An 18,073-nucleotide genomic window follows, 5' to 3' on the forward strand; every position below is an offset into this window, starting at 1 on the left:
GCCTCGTGGGTGTTAAAGCTAACATAATTTATATTTCCTACTCCTTGGCCTGCTTTCTTTAATTCCTCCTTTCTTCCTTCCCTTTTCTTGTAATTCCAGCATTTTCTGTCAGTCTGAATTTCTCGAAAGCAAAGGACTCAAGCAGATGGTGACCACTGAGTTTTGTTGACCTAAATAGCAGCTTGCAAACAAACCAAACATAACAAAAAACTGGGTTATTAACTGTACTTCTGCAGATCCTACCCCTGCATATTCTGTTAATACCAGCTCTGCTAAGGCAGAAACAGTTGCTAATGGCAGCATCATGCTCTGGGGATGCTTTTTTTTCAGTAGGGACAGAGAAGAGCTGCAGAGTTGACGGGAGAAATTTTTTTTTGCAGAAAATTTCAGTTTCTAGATATACAAAACTGGCAGAGACATGTCTTTAAATGCAGCTGCTTTGGCAGAAAAATGTGGCTCTAATTTGTTGCGTTAGAGACCGGAATACAAATGCACATCATAAAATAATTTTTTTTACTTTTCCCAAATTTTTGAAAATGGTGTATCACAACTATATTGTGCTGGTCTCACATTAACTAAAATGGAACTGAAGATGATAATATTATAAAATGCAAAAGAAAAAAAAACACTTCAAGTGGTAAAATATTTTTGTTTACCAGGACATACACTAACTAGTATAATTCCCCCTTTGACTACAGCATGAACAATAGGTAACACAAAGTTTTCGCATAAATATAGGGACATTTTTTTAGCACAAAATAAAGAAATTAAGAAAAAAGCATAAAATTAAAGTGACAATGTCTTTCTGACTTACCAGGTTCAATTAAAAATAATGTTTATCTAAGGAAAAATACGTGTTTTACATGTTGCCTAATACATGATCTGAAACACAGAAAAAAACACTCAAGTGTGTGTCAGTTGAGCTTTAACTGTTGAACGCTGGATGCTTAGAAATTGCATTAAAAATGCATCCGACTGTATTTCCTTTTGGCCTTCAGCTGTTTCCTTTTTTCATCTCGGGAGGTCTGAGTGTCTTTTTCCGAGCATTCAGTCTCAAATGACCCTCATTCTGTTTACGTCATGTCCTGCTGGGGAAATTCGAGAGGCTGCATTTCTAAAAGGACGCATGGCACAGGTTGCACAGCTCCCACGTGTTTCCTCAGAGTTCAGTCACTCTGCATGGGAAAACAACTGGCCTTGGAGGCGTTAAGCCCATACAGAAACAGAAGGCTCCAATCATCACCTCAGGACTGCTAAACAGCCTCACTTTTTTCTAAGACAAACAAAATACCTCTAAAGAGATATAATATTTCATGCGATATATGTGTGGCTAAAATTCAAGGCCTCCTCATTCTTGGCAGAGAGCAACATACAAATTTAAGACCAAAAGTGAGTGATGTTTTAAGGAGTGCACTGCTTTCATTACTTTTATATAAAACCTAATCTCATGCAAGGTTGTTAAACTCAAAGCTTCTCCTTGAGAGAGATGATGTAAAGGATACTGAAATCATCCAAAGATATGACTCTGAACAGCTTATGCTTGAAGGCCGAGTATCAGATTTTGCTTTCAGCTTCGACAGGAAAACTTTACAGTAAACCAATTAATGTGATTTCTTACTGCATTGATGAAGAGATTCTTATGACGCAGTCCTTCAAATTCTTAATGCATGAGATGCAGAGGGAAAGAACCCACCTATGCAGGCCATCTTATCCAGGTTAAGTTCGTAACCATCGAAGCAGTCGCAGGTATAGCCCTCTCGAACACGAACGCAGCGTCCATTATCACATCCGTTCAGGATCCCACACTCTTCCGCTTGGAGACCCTCAAAGCTGTCGTAACGCCGCTCTGATCAGACAGATGCAGACAGATAGTCAGACAGACAGGCTATTAGTTATAGATCACATCAGAAACAGCTACCTAAAAGTAATTTGCTTTCTACTCATTGCATGCAAATTATTTGTGAGCATGAGTTACTTTAATGTTTAGAATACAAGGCAGAAACTTGGATGAATCTTTTTGGTTTCTACTCTAGATCAGTGCTTCCTGGCAAGTTTTAGATGCTTCCCTGCTTTAGCACACTTAATTTCAATTGACAGCTGATTAACAGGCTTTTGCTGAAGTTTATTCACTTGAATCATCTGTGTTGAAGCAGGGTAACATATAGCACATACGGGGCAGTGTGTCTTGAGGAGCAGGGTTGATCTGGAGGACGTGAAGTATGTTTTACCTGTATAGCGATCCAGTGGTTGGGGTTGGCTCCCACCTGGACGTAGGACTGGGACACGAAAGGGTGGTTGCGGGTTGTTGTAGTCACTGTCAGTAAATATGGGAACACTTTCAGGAATGCCACCGCCATAGTTATCCCAGTATGGAGAAAGCTCTGGCTCTTCAACGCCATACTCATATCCTATCCGCTCTCGAAGGCTGTCTGCGCCTTCTGTCCAAGGCAGGTTGCACATGGAAGCATAATCAACTGCACGACAGATCAAAGTAAAACGTTAATTTTACAAGAAAACCAGAGTCCGATGTGCATTCTGCTTCTCACCAGAAGTTTTCCTGGGGCAGAGTGCACACTGTCCCCAGGCGACGCCGTACAGGCAGCAGCATTCAGTGAATGTTGTTCTGAGCTCCTGAATCGGTTCTGCACACAGGTTGTTCCCTTCGAGTCGGCGCCAGCAAATATTTGCGTTCACATCCTGATCAGAACCTATGATGCCTTGGAGAGAAAGAAGAAGATTTTACAAAAATGAGTAGAGGAAGTGTTTAAATAAAGGTTAGATCAGAGCAGCATAACATTTCACACCTTAAAAACCAGGGTAAAAAGAAATATTGCACATTAGTGGATGTCAGACCTTCTGTTGTGTTGGGACTGACGCAGCGGTGCTGTGTGCTGTCCAGGACTAGCGGAGGACTACAGAAACAGTTGAACGATCCTGCCGTGTTCACACATGCTCCGTTTTCACAAGGGTTTCCAAATCCACACTCATCATAATCTGGCCATATACGAACAAGAATGGAACAAATCCATCAGGGAAGATTCAAAATACGTGAAAATATTATTGTATTAGCTTTGGCATTGTTATTGTTTTTCCCTCATTTACAAAAAAAGAAATTTGACAGTCTTGAAATATTTCCAGTTGCAAAAAACATGGACAAAGAAAGAAAGATGGTTGGTAGCACACCATACAGCAGGAAGGAAAGAAAGAGCGAATGAGGAAACACCACAAAAAAGAAGCCAAGAAGGAAGGATGCAGTGTTAGAACAATGAAAGAGGAAATACAGTCGAAAATAAATATGTATAAATATGTCCCTTTACCACCTGTTTCTTCATAATTCCACTCAGCTGTCTAAAATAAAGCAGCTACAGAAATGAGATTCAGAGGTCTGGCATTCTGTTTTAGATTAATTATATTTATTCTTGCACATTTTTATTTGAAACCTTTGTGTGAATGCTGTGATATTGTGGGATTTTTACATTTATATGTAAAAAAATTGATTTAAAATACAACCTAAGCTGGTATGGTTATCTTTGCACAAAAACAAAAAATAAAATGACAAACTTTTTGCTTTTAACTATTTGCTTTTATTTAAAACTGTAAGGAACCAGTTATTTCTATTGATGCCGCTAAAAATAATATAACAGCTTTATTATTACAGTTACAATAATCTGATGTATGACCTTTACTTGTTTTGATTTTAAACATAGAAAAAAATGGATTTGTTTAATAATGTTCTATTCTTTTTAGCATAAAACAAGTGTAACAGTCAATATTAAGAAATCAGGCTACCTGCTGCACTCGGCTTGTTAATATCCTTACAGATTACTAGCTAACGTTTTACAACAATTTCAAATTATGTTGCCCACTAATGCTACCAGTGGGTGGTGCTCTTTTTTCGTTTTCACACCATCACTGCCCATGTTTTTAGTAACAGGGAAATATTTCTTAACAGCAAAATTTGCTTTGTAAATGAGAAAAAAGTGTCAGAGTTTGTTTTTTTTTTTATCAGCCAGGTGATCGCCACCAGCTGATAAAACAACAAGTGGGTTTTATAGCTGGAGAAAATGTTTAGTCACATCATCACTTTGTTTGATCTGTTATTACTTAAACTGTAGAAATGATGATGGGTGTAAGTGGATTTGAAACTGCAGCTGTCTGGAACCTTGGCAAACATTCCTACAGACTGCATTACATATGTAGTAATTCACATTGTTGTTAACCAACAGTAGCAATAATTTCTGAAATTAAATTGTTATATATTTTTGCTTTGAATAACACTGACTGTTTTAATTAAGGTTGTCATAGTGTTAAAATCTCATGCAAGCACCTGGCATATGAGTCATGAAAAGATTAGTTGTGACTAATTCTTATTTTCTCTTTAGGATGTTTGAGAGATATTCTAGTTGTGGAAAAAAATCTGAATTCTTGATAAAAACTGTAGATAATTATATGAGATAATAGAAGGAATGAGATAAATAAGAAATGCAGTCTACCTAAGAGAGATAATGTAAATTCTTACCCACACACTCAAGCCGGATTTTGTCGTAGAAATATCCAGACTGACAGTAGCAGGTATACCCAGAAAAGAAATTGGAACATTGCCCATTCTTGCATATCTCGCTTCCAAACATTTCACATTCATTTGCATCTGAAGAAAAGACAAATTCACACGTTACTGCTCAATGTAAAAAAAAATATCTCAAAATGCAATGATCATATTTCACCTTTCTGAACCAGTTTGATCTGTTATAAGCAAATATGCTCACCTTTGTAGCGGAGGTTTTCTCCATGACCCAGTAAAGAAGACCCAGGTAAAGTTAATATTCCGTTGCCATGGGGACACAACTGATTGTAATCATCTGTAAAATGCATAAAATGACAATCTAGGAGCTGAAATTAGGAAAACATCCATTTTCCAGAGAGTTGGCCTCATGCTGTACCTCTTCCTACAGGAGGACAGGGGTGGATCTCACAGTTGTCGCCCCAGCCGGCGCCGGCTGTGCAGCAGCATTCCTGCTTGGTGGTGTTACGAGACAAGACATTGTTGCAGATGTTGGCATCATTTAGATTATAATAGCAATCTTTCCTCTCTTCAGTTATGTGAGTGGATGGAGACTCCGGCTTGGTGTCAGGAACATCTGAAGACGAACAAAGAAAGCATTTCATTAGGATACGAAGTACATCACTAGAACTACTGTAAGAAAAATAACCAGTTACACAGGCACAGTGCCATACAACACTGTTCATCCTCTTACAGATTTCTTCTGTTGTTGTAGTTTTGTCACAAACTACATATTTCAAACCAAACAAATTTTAACATTAGGAAATGATAAACTGCATGAGCAGATATCAATATTTAGATATTTTAATAATAACTGATTCCTTTTTAAATTGTGAATAAAGTCTGATTGAACATGTTTATTGCAAAGCTGACATGCAGAATCAAGGAAGCCCCTAAATAAATCCTGTCCAACAACATAAGGTAGGCTAAAAGAGCGAAAAGGAAATCAACACATCACATGCTGACCAAAACAATGTAAGAATAAGTGGGAAACAAAGTCACTAATATTCAAGATTACTGGACTGTTTGCAGAGTTTTATTAAAAGCCTCAATGTTTTTAAATACACAAGTATTTAAAGTTTTTAAATGCACAAATACTACACTCCATGCTTCTGAGCTTCTGGCTGCTGACAAGGTGCTATAAATGCAATGCGAGTTGTTTTATAGGCTTTGAGACTCTGGTGAATCACATCGAAAGCAAATTATCCACGGGTGAACAAAACATGGTCTAGTGGTCAACCCCACAAACATTTGGCCTACCAAAATTCCCCCAGGAGCGAATCAATGAGTCATTCACGAGGCTACAAAAGTCACTTATTAAATTTATCCATTTACTTTTTACCCAGTGGGTATTGGTTTGAATGACTTCATCATTTTGGATTTACTAAGCTTATTTTTGTCTGAAATTAAACTAGTTAGCAGATCTTAAAACATCCAATTGTGATCAAGTGACATAGGATCCTACACTTTATTGACACATCATCATGCTGTAACAACTATAAACTGCTTCTGCTTTCACCCTGCATCCATCAGCAGGCTGTGCGTTACCCTCGCCTGCTCATTTGTCCACTGTGATGGGCTCAGGCATTTCACTCCTAAGCTGCTGGCTTAGCCAAATGGAAACACTGGCATGTGAGTCAACACACCAATTCAGACTCACATGATTGATTCACACACGTCAAAAGCAAACAGAGGAATGTGGCAAAAGGCTATACAGAGGCATAGCAGGGATTTAGTGGCGAAGAAGAAGAAAAAACATCCCGAATGAGGGCGCGCCACTCAATAATGTAAATATGTTGAATTTTGTGTATACCCACTGTATTTGAATCGTTCAAAAAGCATTATCTCTTTCTTAACGTTACTTAAGGTCAATTTATGTAAAAGAAGAAGAAAGTACCTTAAGCTGCCAATAAGAAAATGCTATCTTTGTTTGTCTTCTAAATAAAGGAACTAGGTCTTTATATCATTATCTATCTCAGGGATTAGGCTAATGCAGATTTTTTGGAGGTGAACCACCCAAAGTCAGTCGCAGCCTTTAAAACAAATGGATACAGACAGATCTAAAAAAACATTTACAGAGGAGGCTATGTCCTCCTTGTCACCCTTGTTTGGATAATAAGAGATGGCTCATTAAACCAGGGAAAACTCCGTCTCCCGACGATAGGATAGAGAATTAAGTCCTCTGACTACTCATACCCATGGAGCGGCACTGGTTGGTTTCAGGATCAAATTCCTCATTGTCGTTGGGGCAGATGCACAGGAAGCTTCCGTCAAAGTTCTCACACAGGGCCTCTCCGCACCTCGCCGAGCTCATCTCACACTCGTTCAGGTCTGAAAACGCAGAGTAAGAGAGTTAAGCATGTTGTAAGCATGATTGGCACACAATCACAGTAAACTAAGCCTTACTACAACCACTGAATTACTTTGTTCTCAAGAACAGTCCATGTCCCATCAACCTTTGCAACACTGGACATGTCTAATCAGTAGGCTCTTTAGTTTCTTACAAAAACATTCAGACCTCCACCTTTTTCAACTTTTGTCTCAATACAACCACAATACAATACCCCCCCCCCCCCAAAATATTGATTTTTTGGGGAGTATTATGTGATACTCAATGTAATACATCGTTTTGAAATGTAAAAGCAAGTGAGTTTTTCAGATTTTTAACAAGTAAAAATCTGAAAGGTTTGCTGTGCTTTTATTCAGCTTTGTGCTTTCATATATATACAGTATATGTGTGTGTATATATATATACATATATATATATATATATACAGTACAGACCAAAAGTTTGGACACACCTTTTAATTCAATGAGTTTTCTTTATTTTCATGACTATTGACATTGTAGATTCACACTGAAGGCATCAAAACTATGAATAACACATGTGGTAATATGCACTAAACAAAAAAGTTTAGACAAAAAAGTTAAACAACTGAAAATACCCCTTATATTCTAGTTTCTTCAAAGTAGCAACCTTTTGCTGTGATTACTGCTTTGCACACACTCTGCAATTTCTTGATGAGCTTCAAGAGGTAGTCACCTGAAATGGTTTTCACTTCATAGGTGTGCCCTGTCAGGTTAATAAGTGGGATTTCTTGCCTTATAAATAGTCATGAAAATAAAGAAAACCCATTGAATTAGAAGGTGTGTCCAAACTTTTGGTCTGTAGTGTATATTTCAGTCTAGAATGTAGGCAATGTTTGCAGGATGTTGGTGTAGCAACTCTGATTTGCAAAAATATTGAATAAAGCTCAGTTGAAAGGATGAGTTCTAGTTTTTGTAATATTCCTGACCCATTTTTGTAAAACCAGGACTGCAGAAAATCACTTTTTCATCTTTAATATCTGAGCCAGAATTACCACCAGCTTTCAGCAGATAGCCATTTTTACATCGCAATCAGTGTAACAAAACGACTCACTCATTCTTTGAGAATGCATTGCCTTTTTGGCTGTAATGTACACAAACTGACATAAATATGTGCAGACTTTCCCCTAAGGATACAAAATGCCTTGTTTAAATAGGCAGAATAGAGATGCTGTTTCAGGAGCAGATCTGCTCTTGCATTTAGATTCAAATGTAGACCAATGCACAAACTCACAATTGCACAAACATAAAATCTCAGTTTCTAACCTCTCAATAATTCAGGTGATAGCAGTTACATACCAACACATCTGGTAATATCTCCGGGTGGGTTGGTGTACCCTTGGTCACAATGGCATAGGAAGGAATCGACTGTATTCTCGCAGAAGCCGTGGCTCCCACAGATGGTCTCATTGTTGCATTCATCGATATCTGCAAGGAGAGTTAGCACAACGTGAATATTTACACTTTCAATCTGCACAACAGACATTCAAACTGAATCCGTAAACACATGCCTTGCTTGTCCTAAATAACTGTACCACATGCAGACTACCACTCGGACCATTATATAACAACAGATCACTGCCATCATAACATGTCAGAAACAGTATATGGATGGTGTAATTTTTTACAGAGGTTTTCAAACTTTGCTGTTCATCATTCAACTTCAAATATTCGCTTTACAGCCAGTGAATGCAGTGTGGATCTGCCACAACCTCTCCGTTGTGGCAAAGAAGTAAGAAACTGCAGCCAAGTGTGCTGATACTTTACATGCTGTTTGGAAAAAACAGACTTCAGATCTGGCATGAAGACATTTTTTTGACATATTCCTGGCAAATATCAAAAACAGTCTTTTTAATAAATATGCTACAATGAACTTTTTTAAACAACAAAAATGCCTTTAGAGATTTTAAGGTGCTTTTTAGAGAACCTGGTGGATATCAAACACAGTAGTACAGTAGTAAATCATAAAGCAAGTTTGATAAATGTGAAGAAGAACATGCTATTTGTCAGTAAAAAGGAGGCTTGTTGAGGCTGTTAACATTGGACCTTCTCACAGCTCTGCTGATTCCCCACCAAGTGTTGTTTGACAGCAACATTTGTTAGCAATTTCTTACATACATGATTTAGTATTTCTTGGCATCTCCTGCAAAAGTAGAGAGGCCAAAGATCGAAACAGCAGAAGAATGAGGTTGATTATAATTGTTTAAAAAACAATCAGAGAGTTTATTGTTCACACTTTTGTCACATGATTTTGTCCTCTGGTCAGCTAGGCATGCCACTGGTTTCTGTCTGATGTCTCACTGGTTGCCAGGCCTGCTGACGCAAAATCTGTCAGTTTCCAGTTTTAGTAACTCATCTCAATTTGAGAAAAACACAATTACATCAAAATGTTAAGAAAAGAGATGCAGTTTGAGCAAGTTTACTAGCAGACATGTACATCTGATGATAAATACAATGAAAGCAAAACATTTCAGACATATAAAGGAAACAATTTATAGAATGAATGATAGAATGTTCATTATATGTGGAGCCATGGAAAAGTATTCATGGTTTGAATTTTTCACGTTATAAACAGTGCAGTTTATTGGGATTTTGTGTGATAGACTAACAGTGCTTAATTATGCAATGAAAGAGGAATTTATAGGTTTAAAACATTTTACAAGAGCCGGACAAAAACATAAATGAAGGGTAAAGGTTAGGGGTCTTTTATTTTGCCCCACAACTGCTGTGTGAGTTGAGAAAAGATAGAAAGCGGTTTAGAGAAACCACAACATGCTTGATTTGAAAGGTGCACACAGCCAGAGTCCTGTTCTCTTCTGCAGAACAGACAACTGGCTTTTCAGGGCTCTTGAGAACAGTAATCCTGAGTCAGTTTCTGTTCTGACTTGGAAATGCTTCTAACATACCTCAGGGGTCAGAGACAGGGGCTCCCACAAGCTAATAAACCCACACAGACAAAATCGTCTTTGTTGTTCACAGAACTTTTGTCAGGAAATGCTAAAGAACCAAAATTGCTAGAATATACTTGTGGGCTTGACTGGCTGCAAGATGAGAAGATGAAGGATGAACAGACGCATTCTGTACTGAAAACCGCCAGCCCACTCTATTTTCATTCTTGCTTGAGACTTAAACTGGAGGAAGCTGAAAGAAAATTCACAGAAATATTTCTGGGGCTGAGTCAAGGGTAGAATAATTAGTAAAGAGTTTGTGGAGCATTTTTATAAATTGTGAAGAACTCAAGTGTAGTTTTGAATGTTGGAATGAAACCGGCAGCCAGCTGGGAGGTCTGAGAGGGAAGGCTAATAAACAAAATCATCGGCGTCTGAAGGCAGCATTTCATTCATGTGTAAAACGGAGCAAAGAATCTGCTGCAAACCATATGCTGCAACGAGATGCAATCAGGTTATCATACTTGAAAGAATGCGAGCATCAAGAACAAAACAAATATAATGGCCTTTATTTTTTTGTGTATCTGAATATTTGAGTGACAGGAATACTCAACAAGCCATCTGCATGTGTCATCTAAGGAGAATTCAACATGCTAATCACAGCACTAATGGTTTGTGGGCAAAGAAAATGAAAAATTAAAAGAAAATGAGATAACTACACCAAGAGCTAACCTGACACCAGAAATGGGATGATTTTTTAAATACTTTTTCAATGTAATAATGACTTATGTAAGGACACTACCGGTGCTGTAAATTGACGGGGAAAAAATAACTAAATCAGAGAATAGAATAAGGAGTTTAAAGGAATGGGAGAAGCTGATTTTATTAACAACCATGTATCCTTATAATCTGACCAAGGAAAACCTGTTTCTGGATCGGGATGTGCTCTGATCTCTGTATAAAAAGGAATTATAGTGAGATGTATCTTACATGTCATCATATATGCACAGTGGTGGTGAAAATACACCACCACTATGCACCCTACACTTTCCATACTTTCCTGGGCAAGAGTTGCTCGGAAATTTGTTCACGCCCATGTGAGTATAATGTGCCAGAGTATAATGTAAAAGCTGACTACATGACCAAATATTTCAAAACATTTTCCACATTTACTGGGGGGCATATCCTGTAGACCAGTGGCATCCAACTCTGGCAACTCTGGCAACTCTGGCAACTCAGGTGGATGGCAGTATTTCCCTACTGCCATCCACCTGAATGAGTGATTAACAGGTTCTGCAACACATGACAACATACTGAGGAAACATAGAAGCTTGTGAGCAAAACATGTCCTAATAACCTCATCGAGTTGAACCACTTTTGAAAAGGACTCCTACAAAAGACAACTTAGCAGAGGTGCAACCAGATTACTGAACCTCATAAGTACAGAGATTTGTAATTCCCTGAGGTTCACTGTAAGATCCACAAACTGTAACAACAAACAAACTCATCTGGTATATTGTGGTCATACCTCTATGACAAAAAGAACTATCAAAGTGTAACAAATAAGTTAAAGTAATCTAAGTCCTATACATTTATACGAGGCAAGAGAGTAACCGCAGACAATTTCCTATTAAAGGAAAGTCTTATTAAAGACATGGAATAGCTTCAGGGAAGTTATGACTATGAGTGTGACTAAAAACTAAAAACAATAACCACAGCATCAAGGAGGGCTTGTGTGCACTCATTATAGCACAATTGTGGGTGACGTTTGCTGTGGGAAAAAAAACCCGGTGTTTTTTCTTTTTATGTCATGGCGCCTAAATCTAAATGAGAGCACGGAGCAGCGCCAATGACAACCGCTGTCCCCTCCGAAGGCATAACACCGGCTCTCGCAGAAACAGCAAATTACAGCGTCTGCTCCCTTTTTAAATATCGGCTGATTTTTACAAGCAGTCGAAAAAAGGCCATGAAGTAAGTGAGCTCCCCTCCTTGGACTTTTATTGAAGTGACAGCAGCATCTCCCACATATTCCCGTCATGAGGTGAAACAAGCTGCTGTTGTGTTTGGTGTTGGGGTAAGAGGTCAAGTTCTAATGTTGAGTCAGTGCTGAACTGGGAGTGTTTGGTGTCAAATCTCATGAAAACACAAGTAGCATTCAGAATATATTAAAGAGTCAGACACATTTTGTTTCTTTACCTCTCATTGCTTTTACACAAGAAAACTAAATGTCCTGATGCTCCACAGTGTATCCTGCCAAGAATCTCATTCAGTCCCCAGAGTGTGTCACTGAACTGCAAACCCAAGGTCATCTTCTTAAAATGACGAGCTGAACAAGGACAGCATTAACGAGAAAAGCTGTTTGGAAGAAGCTGCAGAGATCTACAGTTCAGCTGGAAGAATTTCTCAAAAGGGAAATCGTAAATGACGACTGGCGAGAAGAAAGACAGAACTGTAAGAGTCTGTTTTGGTCTGGTGACACCAAACTGGAGATTTTTGGTCTACATGCATATTATGTTGAGCAGAAAGCTGCAAAAAATCCACACAATAAATGAAAAAGGATGCTAGTATATTATATTCTGGAAGAAATCATGTTAGAGTCTGCAAATCAAATGAGGCATGGTTCACCATCCAGCAGGATTAAGATGCTAGAATATACTTGTGGGCTTGACTGGCTTTAAGATGAGAAGATGAAGGATGAACAGACGCATCTTCTCATCTTAAGCTTAAGCTCTGTTTCCTTAAACCAGAGCTTTAAGGAAACAGTTTAAATTATAGCATATCCATGTGCTAGAATAGTCAGTCAAAGCCCAGGCCAATGTCCATTTGAGAATAAACAGGAAGAGCTGGAAATTGCTGTTAACAAATGTTCAATCCCATCAGACATAAGATTCTATTATTTTGAAAAGCACAATGCAAAGCTGGCTGAGATATGCCCAAAACACTTGCAGCTAAATATGGACATGAAAACAAACATGCATAATTATTTTAAGATTTTTATTTGTAAACAATTTTATAAAGCATGCATTTTTCCATCCATTCATAAACATTCATCACTTTGTGTTGATTTGTACCATATAATGCCAATAAATTACATAAAATGCTGTCCTTTCTATATCAAGGAGTGTGACCACTTTTAAAAGGCAATTCTAAAACAGTGAGACACTGATGCTCCACCTAGTCAAAATAAAAATACATTTTAATGACCTAGAGGTTAGCTTGTGGTTTCAAATAGTTCTTATTCTTCTAAAGATCTCTGCTGTTACCAATTTGTGTTAGTCAGACAACATGGTGAACAAATGAGATGGAAGGCAGCCAAACATGGTTAGGATGGTAATGACAAGAAGCAGAAAATCATTCAGTCACAGCTTATTCTCCTGACTGACCTAAATTACTTTGGTATCAAAAATGTGTGAGTCTATGCAGGATTCACTAATTGTAGGATAATTTTGTGCAACAGGTGTTTAATTCTGCAACTACAGACAATTCTTCATGCATTCTTCATTCATATATTGTAAGAGCCAAATCCACAGGGTGCACTAAGGAGGATAACAAGCTCTGGTCTCACAGTTATTTCCCCAAAAAGGCCACAGAACTGATCAAGTTTCAGCTCCTGTCTCTGCTTACCAGGGATGCTCAGTAACTCTACTGTCAAAGGGAAGAGACTGTTATCCCTTTCTAGCTTGACTCTAAGGTTTCAATGACGGGACTCTTCTGCATATAAAAGCACCTGATTCCAAAGGGAATTTTGCCTTGCACCCTATGTATGGGACGACTACACAGATGAAATTTTTTTTACTTGTCTCAACCATGAATATGTCAATGTAATCCATGTGTGTTGGTATGTAAGAAAGTTCATTACTCTTGAGATCAAAACATGTGACCTACATGCAAAACACTATTAATGAAGGAAGATTAACGTTGCACCTTCCTACAATGCTACAAAGGCTGTAGGGTACTTTGAATTGACACACAGTTTTGAGGTGGACAGACACTCTCCATCCAATCTTACTGATCTTGAGCTATTTTGCCAAGAAAAATGGGGAAAAAGTAAACAAATAACCTAAAAGCCATGCTTAGGAGGGACTGAATAAAAATGGACATATCACTTTTATTCCCTTTCACAATTATGCACTGCTTTGAGCTGGTATGGCACATAAGATTCCAATACAATGCCCTAAAGTCATTTAATCACTCACCGCAGTCTCCGCTAAGCATGCCAGGCTGGCACTGCATGAAGCACTTATAGGAGCCGATGGTGTTCTTGCAGGTCCAGGTACCACACAACAAACTTCCGAACTCTTTACACTCATCCTGGTCTGCAAGAACAAAAAAAGAACAATGTTTGTAGGAATCTCACAAAAAGGGTCTAAAATTAGCTACATTCACCCCACATGCAAACTTGTATTCCCTCCACTGCTCTAGTGCTTAAAACGTAATGTCTGTCCAATAGAAGTTGGCCAAGAGGCCTGTGGTGAAGCTGTCCTCAGTAAACGAAGCAGGCAACAAAAATGGCCAAAAACAATATTATTACAGCAACCGAAGAACTTGTGAAGGAGCAAAAGGGAGACGTTCCAGAGGGAAAAAACACCTCTTGCTCACAATGGGGTCATTCATGCTTTCCTCAAGGGAGTGGGAGTTCAGGACTCCAGCCACACAAACCTCTCAGCCTTGGGATCATAGAGGAAAGCCTCTAAGCCAGGCTTGGACACTTTCACTGGAACGAGGTCCTCATGTGCTATAGATAATCAATCATAGCCAACAGCGCTACGCTTAAGCCCTAATGTAGCATGACGATCAAACGGCCAGCTCTGACACACTGGTTTACACATGGAGAGCAAAGTTCATGGCAGAGTTGGGGGTCAACAAACACCACGATGAGACCACCAGAACTGGACACCAACGCTGTTGGGCATCGTACCTTCACAGTCAGCTGAATCAGTGTTGTACTTGAAGCCGGGTTCGCACAAGCATAAGAAAGAACCATCAGTGTTCAGACACTCTCCTCGAATGCAGACATCATCTCTGCTGCACTCATCAACATCTATGATAGGAATAAAGGAAAAAAAAAGGAAAACAATTATGAGAGATAACAGCAGGAAGGATGGACTGTGATAAAGTGTATCCGGAAAGTGTTCACATTGCTTCACTTTTTTCACATTTTGCTATATTACAGCCTTATTCCATGTTGCATTACATTAATCTCTTTGGTCAAAACACACAAACACCCTATTATGACATTGTCACAGACTTTGCTTAACACTTTGTTGCTCTCTGGCAGCAGATACAGCCTCAAGTGCTTTTGAATATGGTGCCAAAAGCTTAACAAAACTTGAGGCAGTTTATTCCAACCTTTTTTGCAGTTCTTCTCAAGATCCATCAGATGGATTCATATACAGTATAAACAATCATTATCAGGTCACTCCCTAAATGGTCAATCAGATTCAAATCTGGACTCTGGCTTGGCCACACCAGGACATTCATAGAGTGGTTCTGAAGCTGCTACTTTGAAATCTTGGTCATGTGCATCCTTGTCCATGCACCCCAGTCTGAGGTCAAGTGGACTCAGCAGCAGGTATTAGCTTGGTGATGAGCCATGTCTGGTTTTCTTTAAATATGATCAGACCAAGAGACTTTAGTTTCTCATGGTGTTAGAGTCCTTCAGCTGTCTTTTGGCAAACTCCAGATGGGCTGCCATGTGCATTTACTATGGACCAGCTTTTATCTAGTCAATCTACTACAGAGGCTGGATTGGTGGATTGCTGCAGAGATGGTTGTCCTTGTGGAAGGTTGTCCTCTGTCCACAGAGGAATGCTGGAACTATGCAGAATGACCATTGGGTTCTTAATCACATACAACTAAGGCACTTCTTCCCTGATTGCTCAGTTTAGACAACCAGACAGCTCTAGGCAGAGTTTTCCATCTATAATACAAAGCTAATTGGGACTTTCAAAGCAGCAGAAATGTTTCTGTAGCCTTCTCCAAATTTGTGACTAAAGACATTTCTTTCTAAAAAAAATTTAAAAAAGTGAACCACTGTGAATGCTTTCTAGATTCACTTTACAGAGTTATGATTATTTGTCCTCAATAAAAACAAGAGGAACATCTCATTAGCTTCAAGAAATGACTGTCTAATCAAAAACGTTTGATGTACTGTTAATTTGAAAGTTAAAACAATTTAATCAAAGTATAGCCTCCGTATATAGAGCACCTGCTCTAACACTGCACAATGTGGCATCCCCCCAAAATCTATTTTAGTGTGTTTTTAGGGTCCTATCATTAGTTACTTTTCTGTTGCTAGAAGTTTCAAACATCCAATCCGAACTCTCATCCACCAATGAAAGGAATTTGGTTAGGATGTTCATAAAAATCCGGCCATATAGGTTCAAACCAAGAATAAATTACAAGATGCAGTGCCCCTGTCCACAATGAAATGAATTAAAGTTTGCCATGGACAGAGTGTGCTGAGCAAGAGCGAAGGGCTGCTTTAAAATTGACACCTTCAGCCTCAACGGAAATTGGCAGCTGCTCATAAAAGCAAGCCAAATGCATTCAGGGGAAAAGTTTATTGCTCAGACTTGAAAAACAATGAGCTATTTGGATAGTAAAACATGTGTTTGTACTTAATCTTAAGAACATTGTGCCAACTGTTGAGCATTTCTGTGGTGGCATCATACTAACAGTCTGTATTTCTGCCAGGAGTACAAGTGCATTAAGTTCAATTGAGCTACCCTGAAATACCTCCCCAAAACCAGCTGTTTAAATGCATCAATGAATACGGCATACACTTTGATGTTGAGTGTATGTAAACTTCTGATTGGCACTTTACAGGCTGAGAACAATTTTGTCATTTTGTTATCAATGAAAGATAAATGTCTTTCCTTACACAGTGCCCAAGATTATTCCCAGTGAGAGAGCAAGCGGGATTTGAACCAGTAACCTCTGTGTCTGGTGCCAACCTACTCTACCACTGCCGAGAGAACATTTCTCTCAGACTAAAAAAGAGTGGTACATACTTAAAGGGGCAATATTATGTGTTTTCCAGGCACATAGAATAACTTTATAGCACAACCAAGTAACTGCTTCATAGGAGAAAAAATCTAATGTTAGTACGTTTTTTTAACAAAATCACCCTTGGCCACGGCAGTGGCACCACTGAGAATTTCTATAAACTGAAAGTTACTTAAGTATTTTATCTGTGTTTTTTGGTGGTTGAATCAAAAATAGAAAATCAAGACTAAAAGGGGCAGTATTATGTATTTTCCAGGCACATCGTGCCATTTTATAGCACAATCTGGTAACTATGTTCAGTTGTTATACAAACTTATTTAAACTTTGATATATTCATAAATATATCAAATATGACTTAAAAGGAATTAGACTTGGTAATTTAATGCCTTGAAATTGGGTCTCTATGTCTTTAATAAAGTCCTGCTCTTCAGGAAGAATCAAGAATTGATTCTTCAGGAAGTCATCACAACATCACCCCTCTATTATCCCTTTTTACCAGTGTTGCACTGAGAAGTGTCTCATATGATGATCTCAGCAGATGTGTGGTTTCACCAGGTGTTTGCTAATTGCTGCTGGCTAGTCTGAAGGAGCTGAATGGGGAAGTCAAGGGGGAGGAGTGCTCTGTGAAGCAAAAGTTCGGAAGCTTGGAAACTGCAACTCTGAGCAGGAGCTTCGTCCTCCAAGGCGCCGCTTGGTCCCCTCACATGTTTTGCACAGCTTAATAGTTGCCATGAGAGATTTAAGGATTTCTCAAACATACATGATCAAGCAACACTCCAGGTATGTTTTTGTTGAGGGAATAACATTATGTAAAGCTCACAAAAGTAAATTTTACATAATTCTGCCCCTTTGGCTATAGATGGATGCCACATAATGACATATTGTGTAGGGCACTTGGGGTGAGAATAATGAATAGAGAGAATTAATCATCTGGATTAAATTTTTAAAATCTTAATGATTGGTATATTATGACTACAGAAATGAGAAGGTAAACGTTTAAATCAGAAATAAAGAAAACCAAATAAAATAAGCCATTAAAACAAACATGCTGTAACTAAATGGGAATAGAGTTATTTATTTGGCTTCAAATTCTTCAAAAGTTTATGGCGCAACTTGCTAATCTGGATCAAGTTAAAATGGGTTTCAGTCTGTTGTCAGCTTTTTATTATACATTTTCCATTTTGGGACCAAGAATCATATTGGTATTGTATGCCAAAGCCCATCTTTCATTCAAATGACCTCACAAACC

At 38.5% G+C, this 18,073-nt stretch overlaps 1 protein-coding gene and 1 long non-coding RNA gene across 8 annotated transcripts in view; both read right to left on the bottom strand.

The window, feature by feature from the left end:
- The window catches only part of LOC114134081 (latent-transforming growth factor beta-binding protein 2), a 111,789-nt gene that overhangs the window by 2,564 nt on the left and 91,152 nt on the right, over positions 1 to 18,073 (bottom strand). For 5 of the 7 annotated variants that reach the window (XM_028000357.1, XM_028000353.1, XM_028000358.1 and 2 more), the window contains 11 exons: positions 14,735 to 14,857; positions 14,013 to 14,132; positions 8,228 to 8,356; positions 6,758 to 6,892; positions 4,941 to 5,138; positions 4,767 to 4,859; positions 4,520 to 4,648; positions 2,854 to 2,994; positions 2,547 to 2,717; positions 2,229 to 2,474; positions 1,694 to 1,846 (listed from right to left, as the gene is read on the bottom strand). In XM_028000357.1, the coding sequence (XP_027856158.1) occupies positions 1,694 to 1,846; positions 2,229 to 2,474; positions 2,547 to 2,717; positions 2,854 to 2,994; positions 4,520 to 4,648; positions 4,767 to 4,859; positions 4,941 to 5,138; positions 6,758 to 6,892; positions 8,228 to 8,356; positions 14,013 to 14,132; positions 14,735 to 14,857 (1,638 nt within the window). The remainder of the gene's footprint in view (positions 1 to 1,693; positions 1,847 to 2,228; positions 2,475 to 2,546; positions 2,718 to 2,853; positions 2,995 to 4,519; positions 4,649 to 4,766; positions 4,860 to 4,940; positions 5,139 to 6,757; positions 6,893 to 8,227; positions 8,357 to 14,012; positions 14,133 to 14,734; positions 14,858 to 18,073) is intronic. The other 2 variants (XM_028000356.1, XM_028000359.1) reach the window with 2 other exon arrangements.
- On the bottom strand, positions 8,747 to 14,002 carry LOC114134082 (uncharacterized). The gene is made up of 2 exons (XR_003593344.1): positions 9,165 to 14,002; positions 8,747 to 9,071 (listed from the first exon to the last, which is right to left on the bottom strand). It is a non-coding gene; the product is annotated as an uncharacterized LOC114134082 (long non-coding RNA).

Source organism: Xiphophorus couchianus, chromosome 19 (assembly GCF_001444195.1).
Source record: "Xiphophorus couchianus chromosome 19, X_couchianus-1.0, whole genome shotgun sequence".
Taxonomy (NCBI): domain Eukaryota; kingdom Metazoa; phylum Chordata; class Actinopteri; order Cyprinodontiformes; family Poeciliidae; genus Xiphophorus; species Xiphophorus couchianus.